The sequence below is a fragment of the Lolium rigidum genome, chromosome 1 (genome assembly GCF_022539505.1).
Source record: "Lolium rigidum isolate FL_2022 chromosome 1, APGP_CSIRO_Lrig_0.1, whole genome shotgun sequence".
NCBI lineage: Eukaryota > Viridiplantae > Streptophyta > Magnoliopsida > Poales > Poaceae > Lolium > Lolium rigidum.
Window position 1 is genome coordinate 243,529,710 of NC_061508.1, and position 24,896 is coordinate 243,554,605.

The following is a 24,896-nucleotide window of genomic DNA, read 5'->3' on the forward strand; positions in this document are numbered from 1 at the left end:
GATGGCCCAAACCATCCGGTTTGGCATGCCTTTGGTATACCGGGGGTCATCCCCCCAACAGTTATGAAGTAATGTGATGTCCTTAGTTAGATGGTCTCACACTTGCTCACTTGGGGATATTAAATCACAAGGGTTATTTAAATTGCATGAGATGATGAATCTCATTTAAATCATGTTTCTCAGATGATAAGTGAGAAGTGTTGACCTTGGTCGACATGTGATCATACATTGTTATTTGAGAAGGTTAAATCTTAACAACATTTCAATGAGAGGAAATTATTTCTCCACACTAAAGAGAAACCCTAATTCACCTTTCAATGAGAGGAAATTATTTCTCTAATACTAAGTAAGGAAACCTTAGCATAGTTTTGGATAAATATTAAGTAGTGATGCTAGATCATTTGTGTGAGCCATTAAGGCTAATTAAGTCTACTTAAGTGTTGTTTGGTGATTGTATCCTCGTATTCATTTATAGACGCTAGTACCGGAGACTATCAAGAGGAAGAGGTATTCTACCAAGAGGAAGGAGAAGAGAACTTTGAGCACTACCCCAATCAAGGCAAGCTATTACCAATGCAAGCTAGACTCATGCAAAGCTCTACAAGAGCAAGGCACCATTACATTTTACTTTATGTCTATTGGTCCTATCCCAAGTTTTTACTTTACAAGCTTTATTGAATTTTGTTTATCAAAGTTAATTTTTGATTTATGATTCACTTGGTTTAGTTATGGAGTAGTACAAGAGCATCACACTTAGCCTAGAAAGCTATAAGCTATTTAGCACCCCTCATAACTAGTTGCTAGTGCTAAACATTAAAAGTGACTACTCTAGTTGGGAACTTGTGAAATGAAATGACTTTGAAAACCTTGGAATGATGAGTCATTCTATTGAGAGATTTTGAAGGTGAATATGACTTGTGAATGACTTGGTGAATTTACAAAACTGATGGTTGGGTTCGGATGCGATACCATTCCAATTTTACAAGTACCCCCATAATACCTGAATCTAGGTAAGGCTTAACTAGAAACTTATGTATTTTAGTATGGGTTCCCTCTGAACAAGCGTCATAGGGGTTATGCCAAGGCTGCCTCCACCAAAAGTGAAATGACGTGAAATGAGGTGAATGTCCTACGCAAGCCCTGTGCAGTTCACGGGTTGACGGTTTGTTTTCACCGGGAGGCCAAGCTCATGGGGAGAGGTGCCTATACTAGGGTATGTAAATGAAAGGTTATGATTGGTAGTTCGCGTACTGCGTACGATAAATCAGGGCCAGTTACCCCTGATGAACTATTGCAATTATTGTGGCACAAGTGTACAACCTCTGCAGAGTTTAACCTATTCGAATAGCCGCGTCCGCGGTCATGGACGAGTTGGAAAGGCCATACTGTTCCGTCATCGAACTTTTCTAAAAATATGAATGGTGACTTGTGACTTGAATTTGAAAGGTGACTTTGACTTTGAATCACAACTGAGTTATGGGAATGACACTAATGTTCCCACTTGAGTTAGGAAAATGAAGAGGTTTTGATTAGTAAAGTGCTTATGTAATAAAACTGGCTTTATGCAAATGAAACTAGAGCTTAGAACCCCTTACTATAGTTGATAGTATTTACCTTAGTATTAGTTTGCGAGTACTTTAAAGTACTTATGGCTGTGTCCCTGGCTATTCAAATGGCCAGACTATGAAGAGGAGTATCAGAACCCGGAAGAAGGACAGCACGACGTCTACGACAACTAGGATCACTCCTGACGTCAACAGTTGCCTGTGGAATAAATGGACTACTACTACGCTACTTCGCTTCCGCTATGTGTTTTGAAATTGATCAATAGATCATCTATTATTGTAATGAGACTGGATCATGTGATCCTTTATTTGTAAGACAATTATGGTATGTAATGAATGATGTGTTGTGATATCAATCTATTATGTCTCGCAAAAACCATATTCCTGGGATTGCGAGGAATGGCATAATAGGCATCTAGATGAAGTTAGTTTTCCATCAATATAAAGCACATTATATTTTTCTACTAAATAATGGCATAGACCTCACTACACCTAGGCCTTGAAGACGTTTCGGTCAAAGTAGTCTACCCTAGTGGAACAGACCGGCTCTATTGGTTCTCTCCGCGGCAGCCTTCGTTCTCGCCACCCTAGACTCGAAGGCGTGGTGATGCGCCACTGCCATGGCGGTGCGCTGCACATCGTCCCTCGCTGCCTCTACAATCTCTGTATCCTCCCTCGTGTGGGCATCCACGTGCTTGTTGGCCTCTGTGACTTGACGCGCTCTGTGCATGGACATCCCCTCTTGATGCGACCGCACGTTCGACCGCACATGCACAAAGCTCTCCGCCCAGCCCTACTCCTCCTCCCGCAACTCACACTCCACCCACGCCAATGCCGTCTCACATCTGTTGTGGTGTGTGTGCCCTCCAGCTGGAGTAGGTGCTTGGCATCCTGCAAGGCGAGCGGGTCCCCGATGGCCTTCCACTCGGCTTCATGTGTGCGCTCGTCTCGTCCCACCGCGACCTGCTCATGGGAGAGCTCATTCACGCGCTTCTCGATGGCCATGTTCACCTCCTCGAGAACGCGATCTCGTGCCACCTCTTCCTAGGTGGTTTCGAAGGAGGCGAGCAATGAGGCATGCTCGCTATTCATCGGCGGGTGGATATACTCCTCCTCCTCATCCCACCCCTCGATGTCATCCTCCTCCTTGACGAACTCGTCCATGTTCCTCCTGCTCCGCAGCCTCTCTCGCTCCTTCTCCTAGCGCTCTTCGGCGGTATGTGAGCAGGCAAGGCATGACGTAGAGGAGGAGAGGGCACCGGAGAAGGAGAGATTGACGTGTGTGTCTTCCTTGAGGGTGCGAGGGCGGGGTCGTGCAGCATGGCCTTTTAAAGATAGCGGCCATGGCGGGAGGGCGCAAGGAGCCAACGCTTCCCGCACATGGGAACCTCTTGCGCGAGCATGAAATTTACCCCACGTGTGCGGCATCGCATTTGCCGGGGAGGCGTCTCGTCGTGCCTGCCATTGCATCCCAATGAAGATGACTGGCGGGGGATGGTTTCCCCCTTGCGAACCAATTGGTTGGCCGCGTTGGGGGCACCTTCTAGCCCAACCGTACATGGGTCGAATGGTTATCCCCGCGGCCACCCAAACTAAGCAAATGGGACACAAAAGTTGTCTGATTTAAGTGGCCGCAGGATGTCCTTAGGATTTGTCAAACGTTGTTCCGTAATTGGCCGGTTACAAAGGTAGATTTGAACATACTGCTTCAAGATGTCTTACGTGGATGCCAACCAAGACTGGATTCGCCTCTTCGACGTAGAAAGATAATCTCCAATCCCTCTCGAGTGATTTGATTCAGAATCATAGTCCCATCCGAATTAGTTATGAATTAACATAGGAGTTAGGCTACATAAAAATTAATCTGTGTCAGAGATCGAGAAGAGAGTTAAGCTATCGAAGGGATGACAATAAACCCTCTGCCATTAGAGGTGGCATATAAAGTTAGTAAAAAAGTCAATGTCTTTAAACTTTGACGAAATATATTGAACAAAATATCAACAACTATGATATTAATTTAGTATATTATGAAAATATATCTTATGATGAATCTATTGACATTGATTGGTATTACATATCTTCATATTTTGGTATATATTCTTGGTCAAACTTTGAAAATATTGACTTCTTATCAAATTTTATACGACATCTATTTAGGGATGGAGGGAGTAGTATATATCGGAGACAAAGAGCTTGGGCATGTCGCATTGGACAGGTTCGCCCTGATGGCTTGATGTCATTCGGGAGCTGCCCCGTCAGGTTGCAATTGAGATTTTATTCCTAATCAGTGGCTTTGCTAGAGCGAAAGTTGCAAATGAGTTACAACTAAGATGTATAGATGCATTTAAGTTGCAAGTGAGATATTTCAGTTGTAAGTGGGTTGCAACTAAGTTTATTTTCTAGTTGCAACTTGCAAGTGAGTTGGAACTGAAAATATCTCACTATGGTTCATGTTCTTTGAGGGTAGCAGGTCACATCGTTTGGGCTTTTTGTTTGCTCGTTCTAAATACGTATCTCCAAGATTCAAGTACAAACGAGGCCTCGTCAAGTACACTTGAAATTTTGAAAACACCTACTAGTGTAAGCATAAACCACAACCTAGGCCTGGCAAAAAAAATACTACTTACAAAGGCCCAAAAACACAACGTAAATATGAGAAGGAGGAGAATTATGTGATTCATCTGCCAGGTGCTATATTCTAAAAAAAAAAACCAGGTGCTAAACAATGACCGTTAATTCTCAGTCGACTGAGCTTTACACGCTTTCAAATTTACCATACATTAATTAGTTACTTACCGTGTGCGCCATGGCTCCATGTCATTTGCCTCCCATGCGAAATTGGATGGGTGAACCTGGGAGCAAGCGCACCCTATATGGAAAAAAATATAATAATTCAGAAAAAGGTCAAAAAAATTCAAATGTTTTTGGGAATCAAAGATGATCATGTATTGTACTCGTATACGAAAGATTCACCATGGAATAACATCTCTTGTTTCCTGGGTGAAAAAAACAGACTTGAAGGTCCTATATTAAAGTACTATTCACGCTATATTCGTCATAGATTTGTTTTTTTTTTCCTGAAGTCAATGTGAAATATTTTTTGGCCAAACAAATTTATACGAGTACAATACTTGATTATCTTTGATTCCCAAAAGGATTCGATTTTTTTTTACTTTATTTGAAATTACTACATTTTTTAGAGTATATAGAGTGCGCCTGCACCCGAGAGCCAAAAGTCCGGGTCAGCCTCCCATGGTACTATATTACAAGCTGCTTGAGAAATGATATTATACTACATTGGATCTACCAATCCATCATAGAGATCAAAGATATTTGCTTCCAATGCATGGTACTTAATTTGTTTAACGCTAGCTGCGGCGGAGGATCCTACTAGTGAAGCATTTGCTTGTGAGTGTCCCATCGATGATGCTTAAAAATTCGTAGCCATTGATGTTGCCGTCAAGCTGGCCGGGGCTTGTTTCCTGTCCTATTAACTGGGTCGAGCGGACTGTTTCTATCTACGCCTTCTAGTTATTTCCTGTCAATTCATCATCTATGTGTTCTCAACATCGGCAAATCAACTGCCTAGCTCTAGCTTCGAGAATCGACATTATCGACTATTTAGCTCCAGCTTAAAAACCCAACTTTTGTAATGCTGATTGGGATGCTCTTATTCGTTGTACGCGGCTTCTTGTTTTGATGACTATGCAATTCAGTAATTATAAACTGTACATGATACTTTTTATATTTGCTACATGTGTCTCTTGGGCAAATCATGAGTAATACTATGGAGTATATTAATGATGGATCCTAGTATACCCTAACTTCTACGGGTTTGATATCTGCGACATCCATGTCTCACATTATCGGGGTTGTCGGAAGCATATGGATATTGGATAACTGACGGGTATCGCAAAGTGATGTGTCCTACATATGGTGATATCGAGTTCAGCGAATCTTAAATGTTTGCCAAATCTTTAATTTCCTACCGGTACTTGACACACTGATAGCATATAATATTGTAGTAGAAAAATATTTAAGGGCATGAAAATAAAACATATATATTGGATGAGTTTGTTTTACTTGTACGAAACATGTCACTTGTTGCGTATGCTCTTGCTTCTCTCGTGAGGGTAATTCTTGTTTCTCAGCAGCTAACTCGTGGCTCTCTCTTTTGATGATGATGACAGTAGTTGAGGGGGAAGTTCAAAGTTGTAGCATAGTCTCATTGGTCGGTTTATTGGTTCAAGGCTTAGATTATTCTCCTCTCAAATTAAGCATACTGATTGGTTGATTCCTTATATTTAAAGTTTTAAACTATTACATAATGCATGCCATCTTCGGTATGCATTCTCGGGAACGCTCGAGAGATGACTACGTGCATCGGTTGGAATTATCTTATCATGATGTAGGTTGATTTAGTAACAATGTATGTCCTCATTAATTATGCACTTAAACACTCTATAATTATTGATTTTCTAAAATTTCCATACATGCTTCAATCTGGGAGCACATTATCGGTTGTGCCATTTGACAACGTAAAATCAAAATTCAAGCAAATATTTGTTGCATGGATATGTTAAAATGTATTAAAAGAATTAATGGAGTAGCTAGTGACAGTGTCTTGTATGCCCTACACATAATGACATGTTTAAATTATTGAATATATGTATCTCAAGTTGCTCTTGTTGGTTAAGTGTTTTGTAGTGAGAAGCTCAGCTCCCTTTCATTTAAATTATTGCATAATTCATGTCATTTTCAGTATGTATTCTCGACAATGCTTGAGAGATAACTAGTGTATCGAGTGACATTACCTTATGAGAATGGATTATGTACACGGACGCATGGGTGTGGGTGTCACGGTCTGGCTTGATATTTAAGAACTATGTCCTCATTTTGTGCACTTAAACACTCCATACTTATTGATTTTTGGCCATCTAGATGCATCTCTCTCTCTCTCTCTCTCTCTCTCCTCTCTCCCTCTCCCTCTCCCTCTCCCTCTCTCTCTCTCTCTCTCTCTCTCTCCCTCTCTCTCTCCCTCTCCCTCTCCCCCTCCCCCTCCCCCTCCCTCCCTCCCTCTCTCTCTCTCTCTCTCTCTCTCTCTCTCTCTCTCTCTCTCTCTCTCTCTGAGAGCACCTCATATAAAGGTTGTGTCAATTTGACAACATAAAATAAAAAATCAAGCCAATATTTGTTGCATGGATATGTTAACAAGTATTCAACGATTTAATGGATTAGTTAGTGACAGCCACCAAATACCCTTCAATGGCTTTGGAGATCATGTTGCGGAAACAAACTTTTCTTTTGCTTCATTGTAGAGTTAACACTAGAGCATTGATTCATAATAATAAAAAAGTTCTTTCTAGAAGACTATACTTGTGTTCTATGTAATACACAACTAGAGACAAGAGACCATTTATTCTTCCATTGCCCCTTTTCGCAGGCTTCACTGGCATTATCTCTGCCGCGATCTAACATTATAAACGGAATATACTCATTTGGATTGTATCTCCAGTTTGATGCACAGCACCTTCAAAAGCCTTTCTACATGGAACTCATAATTTCAAGAGCTTGGGCCATATGGAAAACAAGGAATGCTCAGATCATTTAAGGAATCTAGGCCGATTTTTATAGATGTAGGGCAGTGTTTAATGAGCTTAATGGCTAAAGTACATGCAAAAAGGAAGATCTATAGTCTTTCATGGGTACATAGCTTCATATAGATTTGCTGGTTTTTCTTTCTATTTCTTCTGTACAAAACTCTTATACCTGTGTAATTTGTACCCAAAAAATAAAATAGACAGTAGAGTCCTACTGTATTTGTCAACAAAATATAGTATATTGGATGTCATAGATATAAACGAGATGTTTAAATTATTGAATACATATATGCCAAGTTGCTCTTTGTTGGTTACGGACATGTTTTGTAGTAAGAAGCTAAAATCCCTCTGTTTCCTCCGTCACTGATGCACTGATGCTAGTGTTAATTAGGAATAAGAGATAGTACGTTCTAGAGTAAGCTGCACTTGAGGCAAGGTAGATTTGCACTTATTCCACTTTGCACTAGGTCATACCGAGGTGGTCACTTCGCACCAGGTTCTAGCATAACAATATTGCACTTTAATTATGCTGCATACGACAAAAACACATATTTAAAAACCAAAAGAAAATTGTGTATCATATATTCATGTGACAAAATATGTATTTACGATAGATCATTTTGGCCTAAAAAATCATAAATTTTCGGAAAAACAAGATTCTTTTCTTGCATGGATTAGACGGTAGTTATTCTTAGAAAAAAATCCTAGGTGTATATTTGCCCCTTAATATACATGCATAAAAGAATTGATATATAAACTCATGATTCACCTTGATGCGTGTTTTGCCTGTTCCTCCTCCGCGGCGGCTCCCAACTCCTCCCAATCTCCTCCACCGGCCAGGGCGTTGGACTAGGTCCCCTCTCCTTCCGTGTGCCGCTCCAGCGATGGCAGGAGGGATGGGGACCTTGTTACTCCGTTCTGACTTAGTAGTTAGGGTTAGGTTTTGTGTGTTGTGGTGCATCGTTGGGGTGGTGGTCGGGAAAAGCGTTCGAGCTAATAAATCTGCCTCAACTCTACTCCCACACCGGCGACGACCTTCTGGGCCACGTCTCGGAGTTGGTGGCAAAGTTTACCAATCAGTCCTTTAGATCGACAGCTTGGTCTTCTCGCCGTTCTTCAGATCTGGCGAGATCAGTTTCTCGATGTGTCGCTGACATTCGTTGTCATCCACGACGATGTTGGCGGCCGAGCGAGGTGGTTCTTCTGGAGCGAAGATGTTGGTCCGGAGGTGGTGGACATGTTGTTCTTCTCCGACTTGTCGATGGGAGGTGGCATATTTTGGTCCCAGATAGCAGGGGGACGTTCCCCGGTCGGCCTGCCACAACAACATGTCAGCAGCCAAGTTCATCGAATCACAAAGCCTCATTAGCGACGGTGCTATTTTTTAACTTGCAATGGTGGAGGCTCGACGTCTCTTCCTATGTCAGCCTCGGCGGCGCTAGAGTTGGGCGGCAAACTGGAGTTAGCGATGGTGCTTATTTTTACTGTGAATATTATTATGTCAATCCAGATGTAAAAGTGATAACTTTAGAAACTAAAGCAAATGGTAAGGGGAACCTACCTAGTGCAAAGAACAATCTCTCAACAGCCATGTAAAATTACGAGTCAGCAACCATATGTAGTCCATTTTATATTCTTCCCTTTCATGGAGTAGTACGTACTTATCACTTTTGACTAGACGACGCGTAAGACAACAAAATAAATAGGAGTATGATGAAGAAGCGCATTTTGATTTAACCATGACGAAAATACCCTTCGCCGGACCCGGAGAGTCTAGCTGCCGGCCGGACGATACCTACTGCCCGGCCGTCTCGGGAAGATTGTCGCGTCCGAGATCGTAAGGCGCTGAGCAGCCGTCCGATCCTCCCCCGTTATCGCATATCCACCGTCCAATCTCTGCCGCCGGCAACGCCACGGCTCACTGTACTGTTCCCGCCATCGCGGCAGGTCAAGCAGTCGCCGCCGGAAAACAAATCAAAAAAATCAGTTTTTTCTTACAATCGGCTCCTCCTTCGTCTCCACCTTCTCAATCCAATCAAATCGGAGGGAGTTCGAGCTCGCCGGCCTATAAATACCCCAAGCCGGCTTCGGCCGGCTCGAAGAAGGAAATTTCCAGTTCCCGATGCCCCCGCCGCCGTCGCAAGCTGGGAAGGAGTGGGAGGAGGGGACGGGCGAGAGCTCGTCGCCGCCCAGGTCCTCCAGCGGCCACCACGACCTACGGCACAAGATATTCGAGCGCCTGGCCGGCAAACAGGGGAAGTCTGATCCTTCGTCGTTCTGGGTCAAGCTCTGCGCGCACTTCGACAGGCTGCCGGACAGGTACCTGACAGACTTGGGTGTGGACAAGGCCGAGGACGTGCTGCTCCACCGGAGGGTCCTCGACGAGGTCCAGAACGGCAACCTCCCCGTCTTCGAAGCTCGCTTCATAGAGGTACCCACCCGGTTTTGGCTTCAGTTCATCCCAAAGCTAGCAAATTCCTCCCAAATCTAGTGTACGCCCTGGATGAATACGCTTGTGCAGTGTACTTTAACCAAATCCTTAGAATTGAGGTGCATACTCCTCAAAAAAAAGAATCTGAGGTGCAGTGTAGTATCTTGTGCTGTTCAGTCTTAGAATCGAGGTGATGACAGTTAAATTGTTGAATTTGTATAACATAATTTGTTACTATATTTCACTTTTTTTTTTGCTATACCTTGGTGTTTCACCAGTACATTCAAGTTCAACCGAAATCCGAGGGTACCTATCCTGACTGTGATGATCCAACACAAAGGTTATTACTAGAAGACCTCACTTTGGAGAGGATACATGTCGCCGACACCACGGTCTCTATGTCTTCCCCATCAAGGTAATTCGCTCTCAAATCGTACCAAGACCATCCTTAGTATCATTAAAATCATATCACAACTGTCCATCATATCGTTGTTTTTTATTTTTTGTGCTACCTCTGCCCATGTAAGGATGTCGCAAGTTTGTCTAAATTTAGATGTATCTAGACATCCGAATTTAGAAAAATCTCCGACATCTCACTTCCAAGTGCCATATTCCTTTTTAAAAAAATTCGAGAGTAGTTGCTACAAGTTGTCTTTCCTCCAATAAAGCATACTCCCCAACTGCTCCAGCTTACGTGTATACTTGTTTGTTTTGTGACGTTTAGTTAAACTGGCCTCCCAATTTTCCACAGGGATTCAGGACCTATCCTTGTTCATGAGATCATCTTCTCTTCCTTCGACAAGCCCAAGCTCCTTATGCGGGTAATGCCAATATTTTCTATAGAATTTTCTTAATACCCAATTTCACATAGCTTGCTTTTCATATCTTCCATGTGAAGTTTCTTACAAGATAGAGTTGTTCAACAGCTGACTTCATTGCTATCTGAAGTCGGACTCAATATTCGTGAAGCTCATGTTTACTCCACAACTGATGGCTTTTGTTTGGATGTTTTTGTTGTTGATGGGTGGGACACAGAGGTAAACTTTTAATTAGATAAACTTGCCGGTTTGCAGTGCCACTGGCTGCAACTACTACATGCTTACATTTCTCAGACACTATGAACTATTATTCTCTATAATTAGATTATCTTATATATGTCATCTTGCAATTGTACATGCAGGATACAGGTGCGTTGATCGCGACAATCAAGGAAAATCTAAAACAAAAAAATGTATGATGCCCTTTTTTCCACTTAACTACTATAAATGTTATATTTTGTGCAAAACATATCTGCACCTTCGTTTCAGATGCCATCTGTAACATTTCCTTCCACATCGAGTTAAACGATCCCCATGTAAACATGCAGGGAGCATCATCTAACTCAGCAAGTACTTCATCCTCGGGGAAAGTACTTGAGCTACGACAACAGGTTGGAGATTGTGAAGTCGACTGGAGCATGCTAACAATGACGGAAAAGATTGGGTCTGGGTCTTATGCGGACTTGTAAGAACTGTTTGACACTTACTTGAAATATCTCTATGCATGCTGGCATCAGAACAGAAAAGTTGACATTTATCATGAAGCCACCTAACAAATATTCACTCCTATCTTTATGAATGCTAGACGCCTGCCTTTTCCTCTAAAAAAACCATGAATATCATGAACCTACATTTGCCCTAGGTAGGCAAAGCCACACAACAGTTAACTTATCCAACATATCTCATTCATGTTCTGTTTCACAGATATAGAGGAACATATGCTGGTTATGATGTTTGTATAAAGGTACTCAGAATCACACATTTCGACAGCCCTTCAGAAGTTGAGTTCTTGCAGCAAGCGCTCATTCTAAGGCAAGCTTTCTGCAGCCATTACTGATAATCCGTTATGTTTACTCTGACCGACTCAAGATATTTTTGGTTCAGGAGAGTTAATCATGAAAATATCCTTAAATTTTATGGGACATGCACAGGTCGTCCAAAGTGGTTTGGCATTGTAACAGGTACCATCAATACTGCCAAAAAGAATATTATGGATTGGAATGAACTCTGTACTGACTTAGATAACAGTGATATAATTCTCATGCACACACAGAGGTTATAGATATAGATATGGTCTCCAGATAGGCTATAACTATTTAGTCTGCTGCTGGAGCTTATTTTAGATTATTCATACTATCATGAAAATTTCATGATGCAGAATAAAACCATTATCAAGTTAAGATACTAATGCATTGCTTTGATTGTTTTGTGAGTCTAAGATTTCTATTAGGACTGTAACTTATGGGTGAGTCTGAAGTCAGTTGATGTACATCTTGGTCGTGTTTGTGATGCAACTTCTAATTGAAAAAAAAAAAGTGAAAAATCCATTGCTTGAATTTTTTACATGAATTACTTCAATTTTTAATATGCATGAAACTATAATCATGTAGATTCTTTTACGCCTTCTGTATGCTTAACCATATGACTTTTTGTTGCTCCTGTCAAATCTGCCGATAGTTCATAACTTTTTTATTTGATGGGCAGGAAAAACAGATGTTATGTTATTCTATTGAACTGTGTAATTGGATGTTGTCTCCTGAATCCGTTTCTGATAGTTTCTCTCTCCTGTATTCTTTCTTTGTAGAATTTTGGGATATGCAATTATAGGGCCCTTTTTTATTCAAGTAACTAGATTTCAGAGACTGTCACTACCTAGGTTCCCATGCGCCGCCTAACAGACACTCCAGGCCATACTGCGTGTTTTGTCTTAGACTCTTGTTTATTTAATAAATATTTTTTGAATGAGTGTGTTTTGCAATTTCATCATAGCCCACTGTCTAGTAAGCTCAAGTTTTTCTTCTCGGATACACGAAGTGATGAGTCCCTCACCTAGTAAGCTTATCTTTTCATTTGCGGTTGATTCTGTTTCTTTCAGAATACATGCCTGGAGGGAATTTATATGACTTTCTACACAAGCAAAATGGTGTTTTAGGCCTCCTTGTGATTCTAAAGACTGGTATCCAAATCTCAAAAGGAATGGAATATCTGCATCAGAATAGCATAATTCATAGAGATCTGAAGACTGCAAACATTCTCATAGGCCAAAATCAAGTATGCATACTTACTCAAACTTTTGAAGCTATTGGTCCTGAGAATCCGAGAGTCCATTTCTTCTAATTTTTCTTATATGTGGCATAGAACCTGGAAAACATATAAAAAAGCATTGCAATGGTTCATTTGGTTTTTAGTCAGAGTGCCTGCTTGTTGTATGATCATTCTTTGAACACATAAAGGTTACAATTTACATCTGGTAAACTAACAATGGCAGATGATGTTTTAAAGCTTGAATAAATTTTATGAGATCACAGAAGAAGGAAATATGCATCCATTTAAAAAATCAGCTACTTAAGAACTGAATATGATTTTTTATCAACTATTCTTTTGTCTTCTGTTAGACAAATAACTTGTCCTTTAAAAGAATTGTCTTTTACAATGTGAATTTCGACTATTTTATGTCACAAAACTTAACTTTTGCGCTCCTAAGCATATAAAGTCTCCACCTTGTTGATGCTTGGATGGGAAAGTGACGATAAATATTTTTAAACTGAAGTCAACTTGCCTGCCTAGTCATTACCTATTAAATCTACTTCTGGAAATAGGTTGTGAAGATTGCAGACTTTGGTGTGGCTCGACTTGGTAGTCAGGAAGGACACATGACTGCTGAAACTGGAACTTACAGATGGATGGCACCCGAGGTAGGGTTGAATTATTTTTCCTTTTACCTTTTAGAATCTATTTTATTCAATTGTAATAAGCTTTGAATGTTTAATATTTTAGTCTACTTGGTACTTTATTGTTATTTTCTGTGTGCCAAAACTCTCTACCAATCTTTTGTTTTCTCTTGATCTCTTATTTTTCTCATGGAAGCTCAATGGCTGGTTGAGTCACGTCCTCCCCGGAATGTAACCCGCCTCACGTTGCCTTGCTTTCAAATGTCTCATGGTTATAATAGACCTGTTGAGGTGCATTCACAAATACACGGTTCAGTGGTGGAGAGACCTATCAGATCCTAGTAGCAAATATATGGTTTAAATATCAATAAGTGTTTATTGCTTCTGCAACTTGTCCACAGGGGTGTATGAATCAGCCAGTGATAATGTAATTGGAACATGCCAAACTTCATATGTTCCCCCATGCAGGCGCCAGAAGAATGGTTTTATGGAATCAGATTAAGAGGTTTTGGGTCAAACAGTGTAATTTGTACATGTAGAAAAACCTCTATTTGAACCATTGACAAACATAAGAAATCTATTTTAGTCACCAATTGAAGGATAAGTTCAAGGAAAGAAGTTGCAACTTTGAATCCATGCTTGTGTGATCTGAGCTCATTTTTACATTGTGTCCTGATATTTTATTCACGAGAAGCTGATAGCTGTTGCTTATCTTAACAGATTATTAACCATATGCCTTATGATCACAAAGCAGATGTATTCAGCTTTGCTATTGTTCTATGGGAGTTGGTTACATTAAAGGTATGCCCTGGCGTCAAATCCATCTTGAACTTATATCCGAGTTGTTGAAACTTCTTTGTTATCTTGGTTAGAGGTAACTGTTTACTCCTCATTCCTCTATAGATCCCTTATGATAACATGACACCCTTGCAAGCCGTATTGGGAGTAAGGCAGGTACATCTATGCTGTCAGTCATCGCTGAATGAACTCAATTTTCATCTTTTGTTCAGACCTATTTCAGAGATCCTTGTCGTCTCTTGTTACCTCTGCTGACTTTCCAACAGGGATTACGCTTGGAGATCCCACCAGGCACGCACCCGGGATTGTCGGAACTGATTGAACAGTGCTGGGATGAAGATCCTGACGAACGACCAGTTTTTGCGGAGATCACCGTCCAACTCGAGGACATCCTACACGAAGTTCAGGTAGAGCTAGAATTCCTTCAAACCAAGAATTTGTATGAACAATCTGTCTTGATTCGATCATTGTTTACTGCAGCCGCCCAAGGTAGCCCATCGACGTTCAAAAGGAAAAATGCAAAAGAAATATAGTGATAGAGCGAAAGAAAAAAACAGAGGACTATCCTAGTAGCTTGGGACATCTCCCCAGTTCCAAAAGGATGCCGTTGCGTGTGATAAGGGTTTGAATGCCTGGCAACGTGTAGTTCCTTTCCGGTCGAAGATGATGTATGTACAGGTATGCTGAAGCTGAAGAAAGCATCAAGGGCATCGTCTTGGGATAAAACGTGCTGGACTCTTTGTGTACATACGAAAGAATAAAAGGACCATACGTATTATGGGGAGGAATTAAGAGCAGAAAGGGGATAAATTTTGAGAAACCTTCTTCCTGTTTGTGGTTGAAACGTGTGACTGGCTTCCTTCACCTGCTTATGCTGGCCCTGGTCTCTTGTGCACGCGATTTATTTATTTTTGCAGTTACCATGAAAAAGAATTCGTTTTCCGGCTGTCGTGCATAAATTTTCCAATATTCTATTCTCTGATCCTGGTTTCGTAGTACTAGTCCATCGGTTAAAACGTTGGTACTGATTGCTGACTTTTATTTGCAGTTTTATTAGGTTATGAATATTTTACCGCTGCCAAGCACAACAACCCGACCTTAGCTCAGTTGGTAGAGCGGAGGACTGTAGTGTTGCAGATAAATCCTTAGGTCACTGGTTCGAATCCGGTAGGTCGGATTACTTTTTCGTTTCCGGAGTTTTTTTTCCCTTCCTCTGAATTGTTGAAAATGAACGAGAAAAGGAGAAGGTTGTAATTCCACTGCAGGAGAAAGGTAGTCACGTATCGAGCGACACGATCAACTCAAGTTTTACAAGGCCATACGAGCTATCGTGATGTGGGAGTGTTTCTTTTTTCATTACCCGTGTATTCCATGTAAAAAGAGATTACACAAGATCCTCACTGAAACTACCATGAAGACGCCGTGCATGAGACGTACTTGGAGGTCCCTGCACATCTCAACACTATTGGCCATTGCCAACCTGGGCGCCGCCAAGACACTCACCTCCATCGTTGCACGAACCGGGGAAACACCATCACTAACGTTCAGAGAGACTAGAGACAGCCTTGTTATTTACCGTTCCTGTCAAATGAGCATCAGAGCCAAGCTTTCTCATGTGTGTGGTATATCGTTGTGGCAATGTCGGTCGGGATCTTCCCCGTGCCATCTCGTCTCTAGATCTGCCGCCTCTCATCGGCGAAGTTGAGAGATCACGCCAGATTCGCCATCCACGGACCACCTTCCAAGTTTCAGGGTCACTATCTTCAACCGCACGCCGGCATCATCGCAACCATGGGTCGCGGCTGGCGGATAGCTCCTGGAAAGATCCTCCCTACTCCACCGTAGTGCCGGAGACACTCGCCACGGAAACGGGGACAAAGCAGGAGGACGAACACATTTGATGGAGTTGCCGCCACCATCCACGAACCTAACGCAGATCGGCGAGCACATGATGGCATCAACTCCATGTCGGGGTGGGAGTGGAGATGACGAAGATTATTCACCCCGCCACTATCCCATCACCCAATGGTGCGCCAATGCATACACCCTAACCCTAACTACTATGCCAGAAAGGAGGGCCAAGGTCTCCCTTCCTCCTGTTTCCAAAGTGGCAGGCGGACAAAGAGGGGACCAGTACCCACACCGAATGAGATCAGGGGGGAAAAGGTTCGCTGCCCTTGTCACCTGTCATGGGGAGAAGGGGTGAAACGGTGTTCACGATTTGTTCTACCTTAAACATCGTGATGGGAGTTAGTCACACCACGGAGCGGTGTCTATCTTTGTGATTTTGTTACTTGAAGCCATTAGACCATATAATAGATGGGCAACTACCGGTTTAAGATGTTTCTTCTAAAAGAGGGTCCAAACAGTAAATTTGGATAGGCGGTGGCTAGGGTGAAAATCCTAGCAGACACCATCTACCTCGTCCTCGTCGTCTATGACCAAGAATCGACGGGTCCTCGCCTTCTCTACTTGCCCCTCCGGCAGATGGAGGAGGTGGGGACCTTGGACCTGCACTCACCGCTATAGTAGGGTCCTTAAAGTTAGAGTTTGGTCAACCAGCATCATCGTTATGGTGGCTATGACGATGTTTTGTGGGACAAGAATAAGGTATATCCGCCTCCTCTTCCACCTCGGCGGAAATCTAGCTGGTGGCATTGAGGAGGGCGGGGATTCGTCTGGTCGCCGCTTCCATGAAGTGGTGGATCTCGTCTAGTTTACCTGTGTGGTATGTTTGACATTACAAGGTTCGGATCAATTCAATATTTTCATTGGCGACGACTTTGTGTGATATGTTTGGCGTTACAAGGTTTGGATCAATTCAATAGTTTCATTGGCGACGACTTCGGCTCTAGGACACTGGTCATTGGTGTCATCAACAACGTAGGCTCCGGTAAGGGATCGGTGATGGCGGCGTATCGACCACTCGTTCTGGCAGCAATAGTGGTCATTAGATGGTCCAATGACCTCAATATAATTTTTATTATGTTTGGGGTGCTTCATGCTTCTTATGAACTCATATAAGTAATAGATTCGGATATTCCCCAAAAAAAGAATGGCCGACTACGATTGGTAACGGTCATGGCCAGTCTCAGAAATACTAGCTTAGTTAGCATAGATTGCCACATCTCGAATAGTAGCAAACAAAGTATCACCTTGTTAAATTATCTTGTATACAAGCGAACAACGAAAATCGGGCAGGTCTGACAGTTTCACTTTGTGTTGTTGCCAACATTGCCAACATTGCCAGGGACGGGTGGACTATACGGGCCAAGAGAAGACCAGAGCCATGCCAGATAAATAAATAATAGTATACCGTTTAACAGATATCGCATTCATTCATTTGACATTAGCTGGCGAATTAACCATTTGTACAATGTTACAAAGTAAACACAACAAAACTGTAACGCACAATTGTCAAAGTGAATCAGGCGTCTTCTTAAAACAGAGTTAGAACTCACTCCACTGTCAACAAAAAAGAGCAGACTTAAAACCTTTTAGACTAAAATAAAACAATGTGTGCTACCCCTCCTAGAAACTAAGAACCAGACCATACCCGCTGCCAAAATAGCACAAGCAGAGCATGATGTAATGTAACATTCTGCTGAACAGAACCACATGACAAGAGGTTTCTGTTCAAGTGCAAGCCTTGCTGTGGAAGGCAGCCTTCGCTGACAAAGAAACAGTTTCCTCTTTGAATAAGCTGAGCCACACTGGATCAAGTTGAACAATAGACGAAGGATTCTAGAACTTTTCTTAAGACCCCCACAGACTTTGTAGCAGGAATGAAGGTAAGAGAGCCCATCCCAATGAAACGCATCCTTTCCAGGTTGTTGCTTATAGCAGTAGCCCAGAGGAACATAAGTTGGACAAAGTAAGTGATCCATGCCAGCAACCCATGAAAAGAAACAAGACTGTATCCTCCCAAGCAACGATTCTCACAAGGACAACGAAGGGCGGAACTCAACAACCGACGCTTCAAAACAGGACGATGAATTTGTTCAGGGATCTTATGTTGGTTTAACTGAGAGCAGAAGTGCCATAGAACAGACTAGAGCGAGCATTTGGACCGATGGTTGAACAGCAAATTATGAGCACTAAGCCAAGCAGACCAACAGGAACACAGGCCAAATGCCTGCGAAAAATTATTGTGAGAATCATAGCTTATTAAGAAAGAATAATTCAAACAAAATCTATTCCTGTGAGGATTTTACCCTTGTTTCCTTGTACTAGTTTCTGAGGGAATATTTTAAGGAGATGGTTACCCCAAGCACAGAATGTTGATTCTTTCCTTCAAGACCACGATAAGACTAAATAACGAGCTGTAGTTCTTCAATATTCTTGACACTGAGACCACAACTCCAACGAAAACCACGAGCGATGCAATACAGGATCATAACCAAAGGCCAGTACCATGACATGACTTTTACCATCAGAGAGACACAGAACATGGATCCCAAATATAACTCAGACAGAAATAACGCAATCCACTGAAGCTCCCGAGGAACTGGTTTACAAGCCAAATCCAGATAGGAACATTGGGTAAACCAAGCACTAGTAAACGAGTAACAAAAGCATCAAACTTCTCATAAGGGTACACAACAGCAAAGCATTTGCTGCATTATGTAATATAAAGCAACCATACCACTAGTATTATCCAATAGCTTTCATACCTGAGACAGAATCATCACCATCAAGATCAGTATTCATCACGGCTGCGACGATCATACGGTCCAGACCTGTCACGGCTGTATCTATCGCCACCGCCGCCACCACTGCGGCTTCCTCCATCACGGCTTCCTCCATCACGGCTCCCAGAATAGCGATCACCACCACGGTCAGGCCCATAGCGGCTGCTTCCATTGCTACCCCCATACCTATCATCTCTGCCACCATCCCTGCCACCATACCTGTCATCTCTGCCTCCATCCCTGCCACCATACCTGTCATCCCTGCTACTATACCTGTCATCCCTGCCACCATACCTGTCGCCACCATCACCAGAAGGGCACTCCCTTGCAAAATGGCCAGGCTTGCCACATTTGTAGCAATCACCACCACCACCACGACCCCCACCACGACCACCTCCAAAATCACGGCCACCGCCACCACCGTACCTGTCTCTATCTCCATCACGGTCCCTGCCTGAACCTTGAGGCTGTGCTCTTTCAACAGTAATATTCCTTCCATCCAGATCGATTCCATTCATACCCTCAACAGCCTCTTCCATAGACTTCTTGTCATCAAAAGTTACAAATCCAAAGCCACGTGATCGGCCAGAGAATTTGTCAAGAACCACCTGCAAACAGATACATGTGGTGCAATATGAGCAAGAGTAACCAGAAAGTGGTGCCAAACCACATCTAGTCAGCAACCTACTAATAGAGGGTGCAAATACATAGCTTGATGTCTAACACCGCCATTATGTTTTTTTTTGTTGACATAATGTTAAATTCTTCACGTATAGAACAGATATGTAACTAAAGTGGCAAGGCAACAATGAATCCTGCTATACCATAACAGTATATGATCTACTACACTGTACATTACCAAGTATACAAAAGATCAAGCAAAACTATTGCAGGTTCCTCTCTAATCTTCATGGACTTATTCACCAGATGGATACACTAACCATAAAATCGATGGACCGATTTGCTAAATGAACATCATGAATAAGTAACGAAGAAAATATGGGAGGCATTCACTTGTCTACAAGAATCATGAGTACATTCACCCACACAAGATCTCAGAATTTGAGGCCCGTATGAAAAGATAACCTTACCTTGGTCTCAGTAACACGACCAAACTTCCCAAACGCATCCTTCAGATCCACATCGGTAGTGTTCCACGAAAGGCTCCCGACGAAGCAACGGTAGTCATCCGCGTCCGACATCTGGCAACCGCAGAAAACAACCGTCAGTAGCTATATAACAGTGCTAGCAGCAGCGCATGAAGGGGTTCAACCTAACGCAAAGCACAACCATCAGTAGCTATATAACAGTGCTAGCAGCGGCGCATGAAGGGGCTCAACCTAACGCAAAGCACAACCATCAGTATAGTAGCTATATAACAGTGCTAGCAGCAGCGCATGAAGGGGCTCAACCTAGCAAGAGGTACCAGCGTTGACAATTAAGTTACTTGCACAAACCAGCACCCAGGATTGATGATCCGCCGAAAATAAGTTGCATCAAAATTTCAATGCGGGTACTACGAAGTCACAAGATGGATTGTAGCCCTTGCAGCAGTTGGATAAGCTGGAGGCAAGCTGAGCATTACCCGCCAGGACGTCTCAGTTTATACCAACGAGTAAACACAATTAACCTGACAATAGCACCAGTTGATGTAACCTAGAAGAACGCTGTGATGGGATTGGCTGTGTTCTTCTCACCAATTTCATAATCAAATCAACCGCTGCCAGATTAAAACAAAAAAAAAATCCTCCTACACGAATCATCGGCACAAACTTGGCGGCAGGGTACGGGAAATCCAGACCCAAAATCCACTGGAACCAACCGATGGAATTTAACCGAAAAGGATAGCCACACACATAACGACAAGGACTCGCGATTGCCGTGGAGGAAAACCTACTTATTACAAGATATAAATCGAAAGGACAAAACTAATTGGATCTGCGGCTGCGAAAAGCGCAGATCTAAGCCTAGAACCCTAGCTAGCAAAACAGAAAAGATTGACGGAGCGAGTAGCGAGAGGAGACTCGTCGGATTACCTCGGGTTAGGTCTGGGAGCTAGGTCGTCGGCCGCGAGAGGTTTTAGTTCGAATCTCTCTCGTCTTTTTTCTTGGGCGAGAGGAAGAGATAAGCGGACGCCGGAGGTCAAGGGTTGGGGTCAATATGTAGGGACCCTATGCCGCGTTTACCAGCGCCGCGCTCATATGGGCCGGAGGCCCAGGAAGCCCAGTTTAGCTCGACATCCGAGTCCTATACGTCGGCCTGTTAGGTTTCCGGGTAGTACTCGATTTTGAAGCCCTACTCCTAGTTGAGTCCAAACAGTTGTCTCAAATAAAAAAGTTAAGTTGAACAGATGTTGTGTTGTTTGAGGGAAACATATTTTATACTTTTTGTACTAGTTTGGGTGTTTTTTTAATCTAAAACAAAGTTTACGTTTTTTTTGAAAAATCTGATCCTTGGCCAAACTAATGCCTCATCTAGCCACTCGGTGAAACTATTTCGTAATCTAACCTTGGGTTCGGCACCATCGAGGATGGAGCCAAAATTATGCAAGTCGACGCCAAAGATTTTTGGAAGAAAAGACCTCAGAGGTTTGAAGGAAATGCTAGTGACGTCGAAGCTAGATCGGCCCAACTGTGTGTGTGGCGGTGACCTTGCATCGGTGTTGAAAATCCTTGGTGTCGACCTGCACAAGTTTAGCTCCATACTCATTGTCTCGAATCCAGGAATCCGATTTCAAATAGTTTCGTCCCGGGGATCAGACGAGGCATTAGTTTTCCAAAGAACCAAATTTTCCAAAATAAAATAAAAACCTATTTTTGTCTCTCCACCTGGTACGACCTCAGGTTTAACCGAAATTTTGGTTCGATTCTTTGTGGGCTTTTTTTTTTGAAAATCGATTTTTAAGCATGGTAACCTGCATTGGCATGAAAATTTAGGAAACCGATAAATTTGATCCGGTTAAAATCGAATAATCCAACTCACTTGAAAAAATAGTAAGCGTCGCCAAAAAAAAACACATAGTGTTTAACATATCAACAGAAAAAGCAGCAACTATGCAAGAAATCGACAAAGAAGCACTAATCGTGGGGGCTGCTATTCGGGAGGTTGTGGCACTCGTGGGCTTGTGGCCCTGTCGCTCGTGAGTGACTAAAATAAAGGGTAAATAACATTAGAGCGATGTGTTCTATTGTAGACATCTGTAGATAAAGATGGTTGTAAACAACACCACCTAACTTGGAAGGTAGCCGGTCCCGTGTGAAGTGCTTTTCAAAAATCTAATTCTCCCTATCCCGTTGACAAGGGTTCACCTCGACAAATGTTCAGGGTTATGGATTTGGATTTTAGGAAAAGGTGGCGATTGAGATTCCGGGAGTGAGATGACACATGACGTATCCTAGGTTCATGTCCCTTCGGTGGAGGGTCGCTAGACTCTGCTAGCAATACGGTATATGAATATAGTTGTATTACATGGAGCCGCCGTAGGCATGATTATATCTAATCTAGGTCTAATCTGCGGGTATGATATGCCATAATCTAACGAGTGTCCCTATCTGGCTTTATATATGCAACCAGCAGGCTAGGGTTTACAAGAGTCCTAGTCGACTACGTATTGGAGTTTCGTTATTTGAGCTTTCCTTGATTGACGTGCCCGGCTTCTTGGGTTTTGGCTGCTTATTGTACTATGCGCTTCATGGGCCTTCGACTGAATTGCACCTGATATAGCAATAATGGACACATGTCAGGTATATACCTATATCTTTAGCCCCCGAATGTCTAGGGAAGTCGAAAACTTGTGTAGAGACTCAAGCATTTCGAATATCGCCTCTGAGTGTCTTGATCGGTCGAAGAATGTCGAATCCATACTTGATGTTTACATAAATTGTTGTAGGTGAAGTTGCGAAGTCATTTTCTGCCGGGTGAGTAACCAGCGCTCCCGATGGAAGTAGCCTTGCGTCTATGGGCGGGTGCTTGCAGCCGTGCATAGACTTAAGTCGTACTACTCGATGAAGTTGTCGACTTTTTTGCATCCACGTGCTCCCGATGGGAGTAGGCTCCACTTGAATCGCAGACTCGAGCTGATTCTTCAAACCTTGATTCATTTACCTGCAAAACAAAAATGAAACTTTGTTTGAGTAAAGAATTCATTAGTTTGATAGAGTGCCTTGTTTGACCGACGCAGTAGCCGAAGCTTTTGGGTTCTTGCTTCTCCGTGTTGAACTTTCTATCGGGTGCGCAGCGACCGCTCCCGATGGGAGTACCCCCGAGGCTATGCTCGAGTGCTTGTAGTCGAGGATAGGCTCAAAGTCCTTGTTATTCAAAATGTTTGCTTGACTGAGGTCTTCATATTTTTATCAGGTGCGCGGCCAATGCTTTCGATGGGAGTAGCCCCCGAGTGTATGCTCGAGTGCTTGTAGTCGATGATAGGCTCGAGTTGTACTACTCGAGGAAGTATTCAACTCAAGATTTTTGAAGTACACGAAGAAGTATTTATCTCGAGTCTTAGACTCGGGTCGAGCCTCAAATCTTGGCTTATTGCCTTGAAAGTTGAATTTGTACTCCCTACCATCCATATTACTTGTCTCTAAATGGATGTATCTACAATTAAAATGTGTCTAGATACATCTATATTAGTGTCAAGTAATATGAACCGGAGGGAGTAGTTGAATTGATATTTCAGTTGTCATTAGACATTGTCTTGTCATAGGGATATTGGTAAACAAGCCTTGTGCATCTGACAGATCGGGAACTAGTTAAGAAAATACAAGTGAACCTTCAAACTAGAGTCCCCGGACACAAATTCGGATAACTGTGTAATTCAGCTTGGGCCGCGGAGGTCTTATCAAGTTCTGAATTCTAGCAAAAGATTAAGGGTACCTAACGCGTCCGTCGTGATTTTTCATCATATCAACGACGATATGGATAATTTCTAGCAGCGCGCAATGTTGGGATATACTAGGACACAAAGGATGGATCTCAGGGTCTTATGATACGTCCAATTTGTATCACTATTTTATATCATAATTTATTGTTATTCATTGATATATTTCATATTTAGAGGTAATATTTATGTCATTCCATCTATTTTTGCATGTTTGATGATTATTGGAGAATTAAGGGCCGGAGCCAGGAATCTGCTTGCAAAAGGACCGTCAAGACACCATATTTCTGAAGATCAACAATTCCTAGAAAATATACAGAAAATCCTAATTTTCTAGATGATGGAGGAAGCCAGAAGGGGAGGCTGAGATGGTCCAGGGATCGCCAAACCACCCCTAGGTGCGGGCCCACCCCAGGTCGCGTGTAGGCATGGTCTGGGCGCCCTGGCCCATTTCTGACGACGCCCCCTCGCGTATTTCAACCCCTCGGGAAACCTAAGATCGGGAGAGCGACCAGAGAAATATTCTGCCGCCGCTACGGGGCGGAGAACCAGAGAGAAAGAAAGGCTCTCTGGTAGGCAAAATTCTACAGGGGAAATTTCTTCCCGGTGAGGGGAGATCATCGCCATCGTCACCACCATCGAGCTGGACTTCATCAGGATCATCATCACCATCATCTCCACCAGCAGCACCATCATCACCGCCGTCTCCACGCCGTCCCGCTGTAACATCTTGGGTTTCATACTTGTCTAGTTCATAAGGGAAACTTTCCCGGTGTTGATTACTCCTTGTAGTTGATGCTATTGAGTAAAACCATTGAATTAAGGTTTATGTCCAGATTGGTATTCATCATAATATCACCTCTGATTATGATCCATATGATGTCTCGTGAGTAGTTCGTTTAGTTCTTGAGGACATGGGAGAATTCATGATGTTAGTAGTGGAACTATGTTGCGTAATATGCAATGATTTGATATTTAAGTTGTGGTGCTATTCTTTTAGTGGTGTCATGTGAACGTCGACTACATGATACTTCACCTTTATGGGCCTAGGGGAATGCATCGTGTATTTGGCTACTAATTCTGGGGTTGCGGGAGCGATAGAAACCCAAACCCCGTTAGGAAACCGGTGCACGAGAGAGTGTAGGATCTCAAAGTTTAAGGGATGTGGCCCACCGGCGGGCAGCGGCCTTGTCAACACTGTAGAGCCGGGGGGAGCCTAGAGC

The 24,896-nt window shown here is 42.8% G+C and overlaps 2 protein-coding genes and 1 non-coding gene across 5 annotated transcripts; 2 read left to right on the forward strand and 1 right to left on the reverse strand.

Annotated features, from left to right (window-relative positions):
* The first annotated feature begins 9,106 nt into the window (after positions 1–9,106).
* On the forward strand, positions 9,107–14,923 carry LOC124692081 (serine/threonine-protein kinase STY46-like). 2 transcript variants are annotated; one of them, XM_047225383.1, is made up of 14 exons: positions 9,108–9,596; positions 9,875–10,011; positions 10,348–10,417; positions 10,523–10,633; positions 10,777–10,827; positions 10,963–11,099; positions 11,339–11,446; positions 11,519–11,595; positions 12,510–12,685; positions 13,234–13,329; positions 14,026–14,106; positions 14,209–14,259; positions 14,370–14,510; positions 14,584–14,923. In XM_047225383.1, exons 1-14 carry the CDS (start codon positions 9,288–9,290, stop codon positions 14,671–14,673), a joined length of 1,635 nt encoding a protein of 544 aa, XP_047081339.1. In that variant the 5' UTR covers positions 9,108–9,287; the 3' UTR covers positions 14,674–14,923. The 2 variants fall into 2 exon arrangements, 1 of the variants encoding a protein (XP_047081339.1); XR_006999324.1 differs by lacking the exon at positions 14,584–14,923 and having other exon boundaries at positions 9,107–9,596; positions 14,060–14,106; positions 14,370–14,434.
* Positions 14,924–15,195: 272 nt separating this feature from the next.
* On the forward strand, positions 15,196–15,280 carry TRNAY-GUA. The gene is given in 2 exon segments: positions 15,196–15,232; positions 15,245–15,280. It is a non-coding gene; the product is annotated as a tRNA-Tyr (tRNA).
* Positions 15,281–18,513: 3,233 nt separating this feature from the next.
* LOC124692094 (glycine-rich RNA-binding protein RZ1A-like) lies at positions 18,514–20,928 on the reverse strand. 2 transcript variants are annotated; one of them, XM_047225402.1, is made up of 4 exons: positions 20,831–20,928; positions 19,886–19,996; positions 18,777–19,402; positions 18,514–18,657 (listed from the first exon to the last, which is right to left on the reverse strand). In XM_047225402.1, the coding sequence occupies exons 2-3, from the start codon at positions 19,994–19,996 to the stop codon at positions 18,803–18,805; spliced, it is 711 nt and encodes a 236-aa protein (XP_047081358.1). In that variant the 5' UTR covers positions 20,831–20,928; the 3' UTR covers positions 18,514–18,657; positions 18,777–18,802. The 2 variants fall into 2 exon arrangements, with proteins under 2 accessions (XP_047081358.1, XP_047081351.1); XM_047225395.1 differs by having other exon boundaries at positions 18,514–19,402.
* Between the last annotated feature and the right edge of the window lie 3,968 nt (positions 20,929–24,896).